General features: G+C 34.7%; 1 protein-coding gene across 1 annotated transcript; it reads left to right on the forward strand.

Moving 5' to 3' along the window:
- Positions 1–14938: 14938 nt before the first annotated feature.
- On the forward strand, positions 14939–18051 carry LOC107801001 (putative WRKY transcription factor 40). Its single transcript, XM_016624265.2, has 5 exons — positions 14939–15220; positions 15337–15399; positions 15931–16269; positions 16375–16491; positions 17278–18051. The coding sequence occupies exons 1-5, from the start codon at positions 15146–15148 to the stop codon at positions 17701–17703; spliced, it is 1020 nt and encodes a 339-aa protein (XP_016479751.1). The 5' UTR covers positions 14939–15145; the 3' UTR covers positions 17704–18051.
- The last annotated feature ends 348 nt before the right edge of the window (positions 18052–18399 follow it).

Genomic DNA, 18399 nt, shown 5'->3' on the forward strand with positions numbered 1-18399 from the left:
CAACCGAGTACCAACGTAACATATCTTTCTTATCATGTTATCATGAGTAAATGAGCCAGAAAACCCGTCATGAGATAACAAGAATAAAACATATGAAGACCCAACATGATATACAAACTAATATATGTGACATACGGGCCTATAAGGCCAACATGACCATTAGTAAACTCGAAACATAGGCCGACAAGGCCATACAATTATCCATACACCTGACATTTGTCTACAAACCTCTAAGAGTATATAAAATCATAAAGGTCGGGACATGGCCCCGCCATACCAACGATACATATCCAAAGCATACTGACCAAATAGGCAACTCCGGAGCAAGTGGAGCGCACCAACAGCTTCGCTGAGCTAATAGCCTACTAGGAGGCTGTCAACCTATCAATCGAGACCTGCGGGAATGAAACGCAGCGTCCCCAGGCAAAAGGGACGTCAGTACGAATAAAGTACCAAGTATGTTAGGCAGGAAAGTATAAACAAGAACAGTAATGTAAAGAGAGAGATAGAGGAGATACAACCTGTAACATCTGAGTGCCTCTAGGGGCTATGATATTAAATGCATAATACATATATATACATAAAAATTTTAAAAACATTCGCCTCTGTGGGCTTCATCATCATCATATCGTACCCGGCCTCAAAGAGGACTCGGTAAAAGCGTACCCGACCATCATAAGGTTCGGTAGAATCGTACCCGGCCACTTTGGAGCTCGGTAAAATCCAACTGATCAGTGGTTGCACAATATGTGCCGTACCCGGCCGACTATAGCGCGACTCGGTAGAGTAAAATAGATACATATACATAATGCATGCTCGACTCATGGAATCACATTCTAAACCTTTTGGAGTGACTTAAGAACATTATAGACATCCCTACCATCAATATGAACCTTAGTAGGATTTAGGGATCATACACACTTGTTTAGAATAATTTTATAAGGAAAGAACAACATGGACAACCTTAGTTGCTAGGAGTAGAGTCATTATGAAATAGCGTATCGTTTATGTTCATTTCATTTTAGATCATGTCAGAAGAAAGAAGAAAGTGCCTTAACATACCTTAAACCTGCTGTGTAACACCCCAAATTTTTTTACAATATTTGCATTCTTGATTGAGCATTTTTTTATAACGAGGAAATATTTTACTTTGCACTTCCTAAATATAGAATGGTCAATATATGAAAATTTCTTACTTTAGGTTGTGTTAATATTGGCAATGAAGTTCCATGGTGTTGCTATATGTAACACTTAATATTATTTTGACGAGTTGTTAGTAGCTGAGTCCCTAATCACTTCCAAGCAACTCTTCAAACAAGTCAACTCAATCTATCATAGTATAAGGAGATTCAAAATCAGTGCTGAGCAAAGGCTAAGTCTATAACTTAAGCTAGTAGCTCGTTTACGTAAATTTTGGCAGCATATCCCTTGTAACAAGGGCCTCCTCCAATACCATATATAAACAACAATGACCAGAGCAATCCATCAATACATAATTATCAATATCAAGACACCATATAACAACAACAAGTCACAACTGCATTACGACGAGCGGCAAGCTCCGATTGGAATCCGTATACCTCTTATCAATCCTTATAGACTTCTTACTTCAACATAAAAGTATCATTAACATGATAACGAAGTCATTAATCAACGATTCCAGCCTTATACCATATATTTATAACAACGAAAATAATCCATAACTTTAACTATCCTCAATTAGCAACTTTATTCACTAGTTCATGTCTAGCCCATCCATTTAACTTAATGAACATCAAGATAACCTTAGGCACAAGTAAGAACACAATATAAATACCTCCTACAGCAACTGCAAGTCAAAATCCAAGTTATATTCAGTTTACAACAACCCTCAATAGCAATACAACACCATAGAAGTGACTTAAGCTAACCCAAGTATTATCTTGTAGTTTATCATCCTAACAACTTAACCAACATACAAGCAAGATTAAGCACAATTAGTAGGCTGTTATACTCACCTTAGACAGCAGCAACAACTTGGAATTTCATCCAAATACAGCCCACAACAATCCTCAATGACAACACAACCTCAAAGAGGTGTTGTTCTTAACTAGAACTAAGTTTTGATGTTGAAATATGGTGTAATCACTTTGGAATCACTTCAAACCCTTGTGGTATATGTTTAGGAGGGTTAGGAGAAGTTTGGATACGAATATTAGTTGAAAAATGAGCAAAAATAGGCGTCCAAATCGTTTATAAATTGAAGTAGGTCAACCACCGCATAAGTGGGTCCCATTGGGAGCTGCTTGCGCGGTCTCGCGAAAACACGAATATCTCTCTACTCCGATGTCGTATTGACTAACGGTTTAATGCGTTAGAAACTAGACTCGTAGATATTCAATTTGGTAGGTAGAACACCCCATGATTCCAAGTATATTTGGAGAAATTTTCAGATACATTTGATCTAAATTTTAGCAAATTTATGAATGTAACTTATGATGACCTTTGCCAACTCTTGTTCCATAACTTGCTTGCCTTCAAAATGTAGACAATGAATATCATACGACTAAAATAACTCATAGAATAACCTCCTTATCATGTAAGAACCCTAGTCTCACCCCAAAGTACATGTTATAACATTCCAAACTTGTCGACTTTTGACGAAACTTATTTTCTTCAATTGATTTAGCTTCTAAGATTTCCAACCCTCTTGGTACTCGTTATTCATGATCTTAAATATTTGTAACCTCCAAGGTAACATGATTAACTTACTTTATTTTCTTCCAAATATAATCTCATTTCCGAGCTTACATTAATGACTTACGACGTACTCTCACGTATGAAAACTTGGGGTATAACAAATATGTTTTGAAAAATTATATCCAAATAAATTTTTATCTTCAAACCAAACTTCACCCAAATTAAAAATTTTAAAATAAATTTGGAAATCTATGGCCAAACGCTAGCCAAGACATTCAAGAGTTTCCCATCTATCTTTCCTAGGTTTAGGAGTATCTGCTAGTTGGTTCTGTATCCTTGCAGTGTATATAGATAGGATAAATTAAAGAGTAACGTGCGTTTGGTTGGAGGGATTAAGTGGATTATATCTGTATAAAATTTGGGATTGAATTTATTATGTGATTGGTTGAGGGTATTATCTAAAATTGGGATAAATTTAGTACTGCAATCATGAAATTATATAATCCTAAATAGAAGGTGGGATAAATAATCTCAATCAAAACACTGGTTATTTATTATTACGGAATAACCTAGCTGGGATTGAACCAAAGGACTCCTAACATTATCTAAGGATGAGAAGTATTGAGGTTTGATGATAAGCTTGTCTTTAAATCCACCTATAGTTTTATTTTCTAATATTCTTAGTAGAGCTTAAATCTTCTGGTTTTGCTATCAGGATTAAGATAATCCAAAATGGATAATTACTTAAGTTGCCTCGTCATTAGGCCTTTATAATATCCAATCTGGGCGTCTAATGTATATTGAAAAATGCATCATGAAGGATATAGTGTGAAGTTTATCAATATTTTCCGCTCAGTCCAAATGATTAATTAATAACTAATTTGGTTACATTGTTTCTTTAAAGTAATACTAATCTCAATTAGCAAACTAAACTTAAAATTGTGGATCAAGAATAAAAACATTGGGCAAGAAATCTTGTTACAATTTCAAAAATGAAGTAGAAACAAACACCAACAAGGGTTTTAGTAGAGTACTAGTAAGTACTCTTTCATCCTTAATCAGAGGTCTCGGGTTTGAGTTTCTGGATACGAAGTCGTTTTTGTTAGGTAGCGTTTTACCCCAATGTGGGACTTCCCGACAAGAATTCGAATTTAATTGGGCCATAATATGGATATCGGACACCGGTGACCGGCAAAAAAATAGAAATAAACGATAGGACAATGCAAGAATGTTCAAGTGGTTGGACTTGGTAGGGACCCGCAAATAAACAAAAATGTGAAAATAGAGGTCGTAATTCAACAACCCATTTGCTAAAATTAAGCAGAATCTAATATAGCAAATAATAGTCTGAGACCTATGTTTTGGAAGTATAAGCAAAAGACCGCACGCTTGGTTGAATTGAATTTCAAATGCATATTCTTGTTTTTTTCTCTTCTTAATTCCACCTTTCAGCTGTTGAAATTTTGTACAAAGTCTTGTACTGCTAATACTGCTACTATAGTTTCTTCCACTGTAAAATGGATGTGGACGACATAATAATTTTGTTAAACTAGTTCATGAATCTTGAATGTGGACACACGTAGAAAATTATAATAATTCCATGTACGTAACCAAATCCAATATTGAGCCCATTGAGTTAAGGTTCAATGAATGCTCACCAACTAACTAATGGTCATGACACACGGGGTCTTGTTCCTGGTGCATGCCAAATTAGTATTTATTAAAATAAGTCTTCGTTTGGACCTACCTTTAGTTCATTTTTGACATTTTTATTTCACCGTCATTACTCATGACCTCAGACTATATGATGCATAACTACTGCTGTATTATCCTTTAATTTGAGTTTTTATCATTTTTCTTACTATTGCATATTTAAATTTTGATTTGAGCCAAGAGTTTATTTGAAACAACTTCTCTATTTCTGCAAGGTAGAAGTAAAATTTGCACTCACACTATCTTATTGTTATTATTATTGTTGTTGTATTTAAACTTTGCTAGCTAATTTACTAATCTGTTTTTATCATTTTTCTTACTATTGCGTATTTAAATTTTGATTTGAGCCAAGAGTTTATTTGAAACAACTTCTCAGTGGCGGAGGCAGGATCTGCATGAAGGGGATTCAATTTTTTTTTTTTTTTTTTGTATCTAGTGGGAATTGAACTCATGATCTTATATAGATTTTGAACCCCCTTGACCACTAAACTACACTTTTAGATTGTGTTAAAGGGGTTCAAAATTTAATATATAGAGGTAAAAAATAAATTTTGCCTTATATATACAGTGTATTTTTTCGGCGAAGGGGGTTCGGGTGAACCCCTTGCGCCCCTAAATCCGCCACTGTATACTGTGTACGTTCACTAAAAAAATGTAAAGCAATTCTTACAAAAAAAAAAAAAAAACTTTGTTTTCGGCTCAAATTCGCGATCATTAGTTAACGATGATGACGTTGGAACAACCCCTGCCGGAGGTTTTACCTTTCTCCATTATAAATCTATCTAATCCATTATAATATTAGACTACACTATATTTTCCAGTTATAATTATTCTTGGTTTACATTTGTATTTTTCATGACATCTTTCGGATGATTTCCTTTATATCTAGGTCAGTTAGGAGTTAGTCATAGGATGCTACTGGTCAGTTACTGATGCAGGGCTTTATCTGCGGGATATTATTATATTTTCCATCTTTTTCGTATTTCCTATATTTCTTATATTGCTGTTATTTTGTTATGTTATGTTATGTTATATTATGTTATTTTATTATGCGTCTATTGATAGTACTAATATATCGTCTCTTGTTGCTTTCTTGAGCCGAGGGTCTCCTGGAAACAACCTCTCTGTTCCTAGGGATATGGGTAAGGTCTGCGTATATATTATCTTTCCCAGACCCAACTTATGAGATTATACTGGACCGTTGTTGTTGTTGTTGTTATTGTTGTTGTTGTTGTTGTTGTTGTTGTTGTTGTTGTTGTTGTTGTTGTTGTTGTTATTGTTGTTGTTGTTGTTGTTGTTGTTGTTGTTGTTGTTGTTGTTGTCGTCGTCGTCGTCTAGGCCTAACTGCAATGTTGTTCAAATGAGAGGAAAAAGAAGAGATACATAAAAGATAAATTTAACACCAGTTTAGAGGTTACATATAATATTTAAAAAGATAAAAAAAAAAAAAAAACTTTGTTAGAAAGTGAAAAAGATGGAGGAGTGAAATGAATGAAAGCAAAATAGCAAATGAAATGTGAGACAAGTAGAAGCCAAGTCAATGTCCAAGTCAATTTTAGAGTTGAAAAAACTAAGTAATTAATATCATAATTGAGCTCCATAATCTGGCACAAATCCATTGTCTAGAACTGGATAACGCACTGGAACACGTCAAACAAATGAATCTCGTTTAAGCATAGAACTAATTGAATACACTTTTAACTACTAACGCACATAGTTAAAAGAGGAATTTGTACCTAAAGAGGAATTTGTACTTTGAAACACAACTTTGACACGCTCTTTACCGTTCATTGCATTTGATCTCATTTAATTTTGGGAAAACAACTATAGCCCTTCACTTTCGGATATTGTTTACATTTAACCTTCGTTATAATATCCAGCCAAATTTATCCATACCGTTATACTATCTGGCCAAATTTACCCCTACCATCAACAGACTTTTAAAATTTACTCTTCAGTCCGTCAGGTGACCCAGAATCTCACCAACGATTTTAATTAAGTCATTTATTCTTCTTCTTGATCTAACCATCAACAGACTTTTAAAATTTACTCTTCAGTCCGTCAGGTGACCCAGAATCTCACAAACGATTTTAATTAAGTCACTTATTCTTCTTCTTGATCTACTATTTTCGAAATAATTGGCATTTACACTTTTCTAAATTGAAAAATAAAATAAAAGAAAGAAATAGTAAAATAATACAACGATTAGTAAACAAAGTATAGTAAATTGAAGAATCTAAATTAGGATAGCTTGTCTAAATCCCAAAAGTATTTACAACATCTCAACTTTAATGAATTCGCTACACCAAAAGCATGAAGACTTTGCAAGTATTAGTGATAGAAGTTGAAGTTCATTGGAGACTTTAGATTATCGAATTCAACTTTGCTTTAATCAAATGCCTACGCATTATGCAGTCTTAAGTTAGTCGATCGAACTCTATACTAACTAGACAATAACAAAATATATTCGAATATACATGTACATTCATGACGATCATCTGCATATAATACACAATAAATAGACTCAATAAATTCTACAGTGTGTATATTGTTGAAAAATAAATAAAATTTTAAACCAATTCCAAACTCATTATCACAAGAAGAGAAGTGGGGCATTGGTGATTAAAAATATCCATGAATAATATGTATAGTCTAATACCTTTAGCATTCACATAAATAGTAATTTATGAAAATAGTGAATCAAGAAGAAGAATAAGTGACTTAATTAAAATAATTTGCGAGATTCTGGGTCACCTGATGGATTGAAGGGTAATTTTTAAAAGTTTGCTGATGGTAGGGGTAAATTTTACTGAATAGTATAACGAAGATTAAATATAGATAATATCCGAAAGTAAAAAGATATATTTGGCCTTTTCCCTTTAGTTTTTCATTCCTAACCCTCCCCCCCCCCCTTTTTTTCTTCTCCTGCATAACGTAGAATTGAAGTTGATCCTTAGTAATCCATTGTATAATTCGTTAGAAAGAAAGGGAAGGGAAGAATTCCGTGAGAATAAAACATTGTGCTTTTAGAATGAAATCCGACTAAGGGTGTGTTTGGTACCAAAGAAAACATATTCCAAAAAATATTTTCCAATTTTTTCGTATTTGGTTGACTTAAATATTTTAAAAAATATATTTCTTATGAACTCATTTTCTTACAATTGGAGAAAAATATTTTTCTTATCAAGAGAAAGGAAAACATTTTACAAAACTCCTTCGCAACCTTCCTCACCCTATTCCCCATCCCCACCAACTCACCTCATACCCCCACACCCACCTCCCAACCCCCCGCCCCACCCCACGCCTACCCACTCCACCCTTCACCCCACCCCCACCCTAAATAAAAATATTATTAATACTACTTTCTTTTCATATTATAAATATATTTTTGTTTTTTGCATTTCAACAAATAAATATTTTCTTTTTATGATGTAGAAAAAATATTTTTTTATTTCAATAAATGAGTATTTTATTTTCATGTTGTAGAAAGAGTACTACTTTCATTTTCAACCAAAAAAAGAGTATTTTCTTTTTTAATTATGGAGCACAAATTTAAACGTTATTTTTGCATAAAAAAGTAACGCAGCACATTCGTTCATTTGGGTTTGTGTAAATTTTTAGAAAAATAATTAAATTCTTGAAGAAAATAAAGTCCCGAAAACGTTTGATATTTGGGGGAGGGGGTGAGCAAGGAAACATGGGGACTTGGGGGAATAGAGGGTGATGAGAGTAGCCTAAAAAAATATTTTCTACTGTCTAACCAAACATTAGAAAATATTTTTCAGAAAAAAATTTCCACACTCACCAACCAAACAAGGGAAAATAAGTGATAAAACAACTCATTTTCTATAAAAACATTTTTATGAAAAACATTTTCCTTCGTAACAAACACACCCTAAGTATTATACTCAATTTTCAATCACTTATTTCTATACTTTGATTGTGTTAATAGTTTCTGAGCTTAACTATATATACCGATGACATAAATTTTACGTTATCACGTCACACAAAACATATCTACAAATAATTTTCATAAACAAAGAGATTTAATTATAAATTTGAAAATATAAAGCAGATGATCTATTACAACCAGTGGCGGAGCCACCTTATAGGAAGGGGTGGGTGTCAAATGACACCCCTTCGTGAGAAAAATATACTCTGTAGGTAGGTAAAAAAATAATTATATGTATATATATTATGTATAGACTCCCCTTAATTTTCTGGTATGTTTACTTTTATATATTTTGATACCCCTTAACGAAAATTCTGGCTCAGCCATTGATTACGACCTATGTTGCGCGAACTCTCTAAAATGATGTCGCACCCGTGTCGGATCCTCCAAAAATACACTATTTTTAAAGGATCCGACGCGCACCCGACAACGTTTTCGAAGAGTCCGAGCCACATAAATTACAACAAAAAAAGTGTCTGTCTTGGAAAAGTCTTCTCGTATGAAGTGCATTGACAATTTTCTGGTATTCTTTTTTTTTTCCTCCCATCAGTCTTAAGTAAATTCAATATTTGCATATAGTCTATCATACTTGTGAGCACGTGATTTTTGCCCTATGAAAATTGCTTCCAAAATTTCAAAATAAAATAATTTTTCCTTTATTTGTAATTTTGTAGATTTTGTAGTATTTTTTTGTTATTGTTTACATTTGTCTGTGCATGTTTATTTTTTGTTTAAATAAAAAAAAATATATACAAAAAATATAACCTCTGCATTTAGGAATTAATCTTACATTTTTAGAACTAATTAATCATTGGTTTATATAAAATGAAAAATACAAAAAGAATACATCTAGGATTCAATTTTATAATTTTTAGGGTATCATAAATTATTCGGCAATAATTGGAAAATCATAAAAAAAATATATGTAGTTTATTTTTAACTGTGTGATTTTGTACTTAATCTAATGTTATTTAAGTTAATTTGGTTTTTAGAATTTAATTTAGGATTTTCAGGTTTTGGAAAAATTAGTCTAAAAAGGGAAAGAAAAAAAATGAAACGAAACTCGGACCAGGCCAAGTTCCACAGGCCCAATGCCACACCCCCAACCAGGCCCAAATCGACGCCTTTTTACCCGGCCCAATTAGGTTGGCAATACGACCGTCCAAACGACGTCGTTTTTATCACGCTCAATCTGGGCCGTTGATCTCAATCCATCAACGGCCAAGATCATCTCTCCCTTACCCGCTCTTATACCCGCCCGGACCCCGTTACTACCAAACGACCCCATTTTGATCAACGAATCAATTATGGCGTTGGATTCCCATCATCCAACGACTGAAATCAATTGGTTAAACCCTAACCTATCAAACCCCCTCCCAATCCCCTACTCCTCTCATTTCCATACCCCCCAGTTGTCTCTTTTAGAGACGAACCAAACGACCCACCAAACCCTAGCCTCCCTCGTTCCCTTCGCCTGAAAACCCGGCGGCCTGAGGACCGATGACCCTCAACATCACACCCTGAACCTGCTAACCACCCTCAACATAAATCCCTACCCCTTTAACCTCGAATCATCCCGGTTTATTTCGAATCTTCAATCGAAAATTCAAGCAAAACCCTAAATCTACCCAACCAGTCCCAAGTTCACACCCCAGCTCCACCTGACCTCCATCGTTCCCAAACCACCCCTACTTTGGCTCAAAGCTTGCTAGAACTGGTCGAATTTTAAATCGATGAAGAACCCTAGAGAGCCAAAACCTGGAACCTGTCCGAGTAAAGGGGAAATTTGAGGTTTTAATCGACTTTAGTCGAGTGTTCTCAGTCGAGAATACTCGATTAAGATCCGTTTTTGCTTCAAAATTTCAAGACGAAGTGTCGACTGAAAGGATTGAGTTTGGTCTGAAATTTCGAGGTATTTCTTTTGTTTTTCCTTTTTCTTTTGTTGTTATTTTATTTTGACTGATTAATTCGTCATTTTTTTCAAGTAGTTTTCCCCCTTCTCCATCAGACTTTTTTCTTGGTCCAGTTTGCTTCTGTTGATTAACATATGCTATAAAGTGTTGAATCGATTAAATAGTTTCGTCAATTGGTCCGTTCATGTCTATAGTTCAGTTGTTCTGTTCAAGTTATTGGATGTTGTTTTATCTTCTGACCTTTGTATTCTCAGCCTCAGGGCTCATAGCTAGTATACTTGTTGTGCCAGCATTTTGTTCGAGGTTAATTTGGAGCTATATTTGTTCCCAATATAGATAGCTTATTCTCATGCATCTGTGTGAATCAATTTTTGACCTTAATAGTCCAGTCTGACTATTGCCCTGAATCATTGAATCCCCATCTTGGTTGAAATGCTGTTAGATTTGATCTGAGTTCAATTGGTGATTGAGTTTAATGATTTGAATCTACTTGTTTATTATGTTAAGTTTGTTCTAATATAAATCTGACCTTGTTGAATTGTCCTAATGTTGTTGATTGGGAGTTAGTTCATTAGTCAATTGATAGGCTTAAATTGGTTATAACTGAGGTTTCATACAGGTTTAAAAAGATTGGGGTAGGATAGTAATCACATGGGTTTTAGGGGATAATTTGGGACTTAAAAGTTTTAAAATGGTTAGTTTAAGTGTTCTGTCCAGTAAGTACTAATGTAGCATTAAACTAATGCATTTGTTTATTAGTTGTGGGGAACAAAACATAATAGCATGGGGAGGCCTGATGAGAATGAAATTAAAGTATGTACTACCCATAACCATTGAGTTAAATAAAGAAAAGACAAGGGTTAGTGGTGAACAAGTGAATCAAAAACAGAACAAAACATACTCTAATGGAGTTCTAAAGAATATCATGGGCAGAATTAGTTTCTTAATTCTGCTTGAGTGCTCTTACGAGCTGGCAGGGTCAGTGTTTGGGTATAAAGGGAGGAGTCCGGGATCAGTCTGAAGGAGAGAGGAAGTTTTGGAGAGTTTTTTTTTAAGTGCAGTCTTAGACAACATTTTAAAAGAAGGCATTCAGCTTTTTAGAGTTGGGGAGAGTTTAAGAACAAAAAACCAAAATATATTGCAATTAGTTCTCTTAGGTTCTGCATTTGATCCTTCTTTAATCAGTAAAAAAGAGCATTGCAAGCTTGAAGTAAAGTGCCTAATTTTCAATTGTTGGGGGGTAGTTCCAGCCTGTTTACTAGAGTGTTTGAGGTTCACTGGTTGGTTTTCTTGTTGAGTTTGAGGTCCAATTAGTTGCTCGGAGTTATTTGTTGTTGCTGTTTGGTCTCACAACTGGTTATGAGCTGTGGTCAAGTGTTTTTTCTGATTTGAAACTGGGTTTGGAGCTGTTTCTGAATTCCAATTGACTGTCTGCTGGTGTTATTTGCTGCTGTTGTTGTTTGCTGTGCTGTACTGCTGCTGACTTCCTCTTTATTCTTCTATTCACTCCAATCTAGGTACACAACTAAGCTCAATTTGATGTAGCTTTGAGATGTAAACATGAAATGGAAGTGCCCGGGCCTTTAATTATTTGATGTTGTACCTGTAGCTCAGTAGATATAGATGATAAGTAGTTGTATTGTCCAATTTGATCTATAACTCAATGAAATGTAAATTGTGAGGTTTGTACCTAATTAGGACTGTTTAGGCTGTTAATTCATGTACATTAGTTGTAAACTTAGTATAGTTTAGTACTGATTTCAGTTAACATTGAGTTAAAAATCGAATATCAGTATTGTTTGGACCTACAACTAATCCAGAAGTCAACATGTGGTGCTTATTCCGATTTCAGGTTAAACGCGCTTTTAAAACAGCCCAACATGCTAGTTATTGATGTCCTCTCCTTTGTTCGTGAAGCTCACTATTTCGACGTAGGAACAAGTAATTGCATGTTCATGGTTAATATCAATAGTCTACTCGAATTTGAATCAGTTAACTTATTCATGAATGTTAGCAGAATCAAATAACCGAGTCGTGTAGTTCAAACTCGACCCAGTATATGGATTGGGTTCTTTGGACCTAAAGTTGAAATGACATTTGGCCTACTAATTTTCAATTGATAGACTATAGAATTTTCTAATATTAACTAATTAGCCCCCCCACCCCCCTTTTATTTCTTTAGAGACAAATAAATAGAAGAATAATAGTCATTTTGGGATTAGCCTTTAAATAATAAATGAGACGAGCCTCGCCAAATAAAACGCAGAAGTTGCGGGGCCCTCAGTAAATATTGCGTTAAAATACTTTAGATGTCGGGACGGACCGTCTAATGAATTTCACGGCTTTCCTCAAAATAATAACGCGCTACTCACTTTAGGCGCGCTTTTAATAAGTTACTTTCTTAAACTCGGGTGCACATTTATGTGATCCGAATCCAAATCTCAACGAAGTCGAAATGTGTCAATAACCACGGGTGCATTGATGTGACGTGGTTCGAGACGTGTTTTCACGACGTTGCAATTCTCTCTTAAAATAACAACAATAAAAGCGGGAAAGAGTTAAAATTTGCACACGGGTCCAACATGTATAAAATCAGATAAATAAGCCGAATATGACAGTTGAGCGACCGTGCTAGAACCACGGAACTCAGGAATACCTAACACCTTCTCCCGGGTTAACAGAATTCATTATCAGGATTTCTGGTTCGCGGATTGTAATACAGAGTCATTTCTTTTCCTCGATTCGGGATACAACCGGTGACTTGGTACACCATAAATCTCCCAAGTGGCGACTCTGAATTAAATAAACAAATCCTGTTTCGATTGTCCTTTAAATGGAAAAACTCCCCTACGCCTCTGCCGGCGCAGGTAAAAAGGAGGTATGACAATACTGTCCATGTATTCTGAATTTCTCTATCTAGAAAATTAAATGTTCACATATGAAAATTTCAATTTTCTCCGCCATCTCCTATAAGTCTAGGTTTTCTTGATCGACATAACAATTTGAAGATCAATAATAGGATCAACTGATAGTCAAACAGAAATAAATAATTCCTCTAACTTTCAAACTTCAGATCGAGAAGATTTTAGTTTTCTTCCCTTTAGAAAAAAAAATATAATTCAGTAATTTTTTTAATTTAATAAACTACATCTAGAACTTATCAAATAATTCATCTTTGTTTTTTCTTCAATATTATCTGTTTATTCATCTAAACAAGATTAATGGACAATTTTGACTAAAAGTTCTGAGATACACATATAGAACGCGTATTTTAAAGATAAATTGATGAATTGGTATATCCTATTCTTGGGGGTGTGGATGTGTGTGGGACGGGTGGGGGGGGGGGTAACACTGGTTCAGAGTATTAGATAACGTGGAAAATGTTATTGCAAACGTGACAGGAAGGTAATGTGGATGTCCACGACTAAAATTAAGGAGTATTATCACTTTTAACCCGCGCCAGAAATTATTTATATCTGGTAGCCGAAAAAGTGTATAATTTTTGTATATAACATATAGAATATATATATATATATATATATATATATATATATATATATATATATATATACAAAAAATATATAAATTTTATACAATTCTGCGGCTATTATTTTTACAACAGCTATACAATATTATTTTTCCATATTAAATATAAGTAGTACAATAGTATGGTTTTTAATTAGTAAACAAGTAAGTCGGCTGACGTGACAACATGCTTTTTGGTAGAGCCCCCTCCTCCCACGGCTACAGCCAGCACCAGGAGCCTAGAAAAGTATAGGCACCAGTTCATTCAGTCAATGAAGTTGCAGTCAGTTCTGATGATTATGCCGTTTCAAGTGGATGTTCAACGAGGTAAGGTTAGATTAGATGGAGGAGGACTGCGAACGTCCATCCCATGAAGTGCCAGGGAACCATGCATTCCTCCCGGGCTGGGCTCTCGCGTGTCCGGGATCCGATCAGATCTACCAGCGACCGGTTTACGGAACAAGGAGTTAAGCAAGGGCCAGGAGAATGATAAAAGAACCTGGCCGAAGTTAGTGTTGTGTTCAATTCCGCGGTTGGAAGGATTTCTTTCTGTCATCTGTCTTTCCCTTCTCTCTCTTCTCTTAGCAAAGGTAGGTTCAAGTCAAACTTTTTTTTGGCTTGTGGGCTCCGGGACTGCAGTCAGCTGCTTCCCTTATAGTCGTCAACTCATTCTTGACAGATCCGATCGGGTGTTCATAATCTGGAGTAAAAAATTCGAACCTTTGCATGCCGGTACCAAAAACCGATGCCTTACCACTTGTTAGATAGGAAGATTGAATCAAAATTCTACCTATTTATTTATTTATGTATTTATTTATTTATTTATTTATTCAGGGAGTATTTATTATTTATGAAGACTATTATCCTATCCTCCATCCTCTGCCCATATGTCCAACTAAGAACATAATGATGATTTATATCATTTTTTTTTAAATTCCTTTTTCTTCTGTTTTGTCTTATTAGATATGTTTCTTTCTAGTTTCCTATGGGCAGGCTTGACTTTGACTAGTAGGAAGAAATTCAACATATGATATGGGCCGACAAAAAATGTAACTCACTTACTTTATTTATTTTTCTTGAATATGCCAATATCTTGCTGTAATATATTATTATTTTTACAACTATAAATAAGCTGTGAAGAAAGCCAAGGATTCTTCCAACTCTCAACTTGAATACATTTTTATACTTTTCTCTTGATTTTCTTCTTACCTTCCTACAACTTGGTCTTCTAGACTTCTTCCTTAGTTCACTATTTAAACCTTCTAATTCATTCAGTCGATATCAGTTTGAAAAAGCAAACGTTTCTGAATTAAAGAGGAAATCATTTTACTTGATATTTCTTAGAAGAAAATTTAAAAAAGCAATGGAATTTACAAGTTTAGTTGATACTTCTTTGGATCTGAATTTTAGACCTCTTCGAGTTCCTGATGGAGTACCGGTAAGCATATGAGATAATTAAATTTGCAATATATATCATGCATATATTTCCCGAATTTAATAATTATATATTCTTTGGTTTAATTTGGAATATTGAGTCATTTCATTTGATTTCAGAAACAAGAAGTTGAGAGTAATTTTATTGGGCTTGGAATAGATCACACGCCAGTCAAGGATGAGGTTTGTAAATTAATCTTTTTCTTGTTTCCTTCTCTTTGTTAACTTTTCTTGCTTAATATTAGTTAGAAAATACCAAATCTTTCTTCATCTCGATTAATTAATTGATAAATATGTAATTATGAAAGATAGAACTTTTTCTTTTGTGGAGAGTGATATACTCCTTTAGGGAGGTTATTCACGAATTCAGATTAGTCTGAACAATGAGCTTTGAATATCATATGGTTGGGAAAAATGACGACGACAACAACAACCCAGTAAAATCTCATAGGTGAAGAGTCTGCGGAGGGTAGTACGCAGACCTTACCCGACCCCGATGGAGTAGAGAGACTGTTTTCCGATAGACCCTCGGCGCAAGAAAACAAAAAAGACGAAAAGAAACAATATATCAATACCATCAACAGAAACCATAGAAATAATAACAACATCATAAGAACCAGAAAATAGACGAAACGCAATAACAACAACCAATAATTCGGAAAAATGATAAATTTTCTTAATTTTCTTTTGTTTTGTGTTGTGTTGTCTATGCAGGCAAGTGATTTGTTAGAGGAACTAAATAGAGTAAGTGCTGAAAACAAGAAGCTGACGGAGATGTTAACAGTGATGTGCCAGAATTACAATGCATTGAGAAACCAAGTAACGGAGTATATGAGCAAGCACAATACTACTGCTACTACTACTTCAGCTGATGATCATAGCGCTGGATCAAAGAAAAGAAAATCTGAAAACAATGAAATATTGAAATCAATTCAAGGAGAGAGTAGCTCAAGTGATGAAGACAACTCTTGTACAAAGAAACCAAGAGAAGAGCACATTAAAACTAAGACAACTAGAGTTTATGTTAGAACTGAACCATCTGATACTTCTCTTGTAAGTTCCCAATACTGTAAATGTTCTTGATCATCATCTGTTTAATTTAATGTTTTCAATTTATATTGAGTATTGAACGCAATATTTATTAATATTTTTGTGCAGATTGTGAAGGATGGATATCAATGGAGGAAATATGGTCAGAAAGTAACAAGAGACAGCCCATCTCCAAGAGCTTATTTCAAGTGTTCTTTTGCTCCTACCTGCCTCGTTAAAAAGAAGGTACTTTAAACTTCAGACCTCCAAACAAATCTAAGTATTCTAAAAAGGCAGCCCGCGCACTAAGCTCTAGTTATGTGCGGGGCAGGAGAAGGGTCGGATCACGAGGGTTTATTGTACGCAGCCTTACCCTGCATTTCTACAAGAGGCTGTTTTCACGGCTTGAACCCGTAACCTCCTGGTTACATGGCAGCAACTAAATTTAACGCATTCTGAATGATTAAATTCTCATTTTATGTGATTCTAGCTTCATGGAACTAATATGTAGCTCAAAACCAGTGCTGAAAAAAAATTTGATTAAGGTCTAATATGTAAATCGAAAAGCAAAAATAATGTCAATAGCTTTTTTAGGATGCATATGACAAAATTATTATTTCTTTGATTGTAAATTGATTCTTCCTGACGTATAGTTAAACTAAGAGTGTTAAAAAAAATATCTCATGTCTTTTTCGACTAGAAAACAACTCAACAAGTAGGACTGTAGGAGTTATTAATTAGCTAGCCCGACTTTCCTTGAAATTTCTTAATTGTAGTAACTACTTCCAGATATTTTATGGATGGTATAAAATTTGGTGGCCTAACCTCAGACGCAAATTTAGAATAGTTTTCATAGGTTAAACTTAACTTATTATTTCGATTTAAACTAGGTATACATATGGAAAAAGCATTTAAAATGTATGCATACGATAAAGTGACACTCATTTTGATTTCATTTATAACTAACTCTAAATCTTGAATTCGTTTCTGCCCACTCGATTCTTCTCTAACAATGAGTTGTTAATTTAATAGGTGCAGAGAAGCGTAGAAGATCAGTCAATTCTAGTGGCAACATATGAAGGAGAACACAACCATTCACATCCCTCTAAAATGGACGCCGTTACAACTTCCCCGTCAAGCCGTTTAAACGGGAAGAGTACTCTTGGGGTTACTGCTTCAGTGCCATGTCAGACTCTCAACAGCACAGAACCCAAAAACATGTTACAAATTGAAGATAAGAAAGTGGCTAGTAGTACAAGTACTAGTACTGTAGGTGGACATAAGCGCAAATCATTATCAGGAGGAGCTGATAATAATAATCATCAAAATAGACCAGAGTTTCAGCATTTTTTGATTGAACAAATGGCTACTTCCTTGACAAAAGATCCAAGTTTTCAAGCTGCCTTAGCTGCCGCCATTTCGGGAAAATTCCTACCAAATAATCACACGGATAAATAAATTATTAAATAAAACCAAACCTCATTATTGATGATTGGTGGACAGACAGACAGTTGTTCAGTGTTTTTGACTCATTGAAAGGTTCCAGAGAAACACAGCCCACCGCACTCCCCCACTAGAAAATGTTGTAAAATGTAAATACTGTTATTGTCTCTTAGGGACATAGTAGGTTGGACTAGGAGGTGCACGTGGGAATGGGATCTTGATTTGGGCTAATTTTCCATGGCAGCCAAAATTGGTTAGGTCTCAATTTACTCTGAGTCTCACAACATCGAGATTTTGGAGGACTTAGATTATCGTTGTTGAATTCGGTGATTTCTGCAATATACGAAATAAGGTTTAAAATTCTATACTTGATCAGATTTGAATTGCTATATTTGGTATGAACTTAATTTTTTGTATAACTGACTGGTTTTTTTGATCGACTCTAACATGTTATTCATTTATTTTCACGTTACCACAACATGCTTAGTGTACATTATCTGCAGTTAGCTCTTAAATAATCGGATAGTGTAGATATTCTTTTGCAATTAATTGGATGAGATTTATCTAGTCTGTTAACTATATGTTTTTCTTTCGTTTTCTGGTCACTTTGACGGAATCCAAAAATTCAGGCCGTGTTGAAGTCAAAAGCAGAAAAGACCATATACGTGAGGAGGAGAAGTTAAAAAGGAGAGATTTTGGGAGCATAAGTAC

Source organism: Nicotiana tabacum, chromosome 6 (assembly GCF_000715075.1).
Source record: "Nicotiana tabacum cultivar K326 chromosome 6, ASM71507v2, whole genome shotgun sequence".
Taxonomy (NCBI): Eukaryota; Viridiplantae; Streptophyta; class Magnoliopsida; order Solanales; family Solanaceae; genus Nicotiana; species Nicotiana tabacum.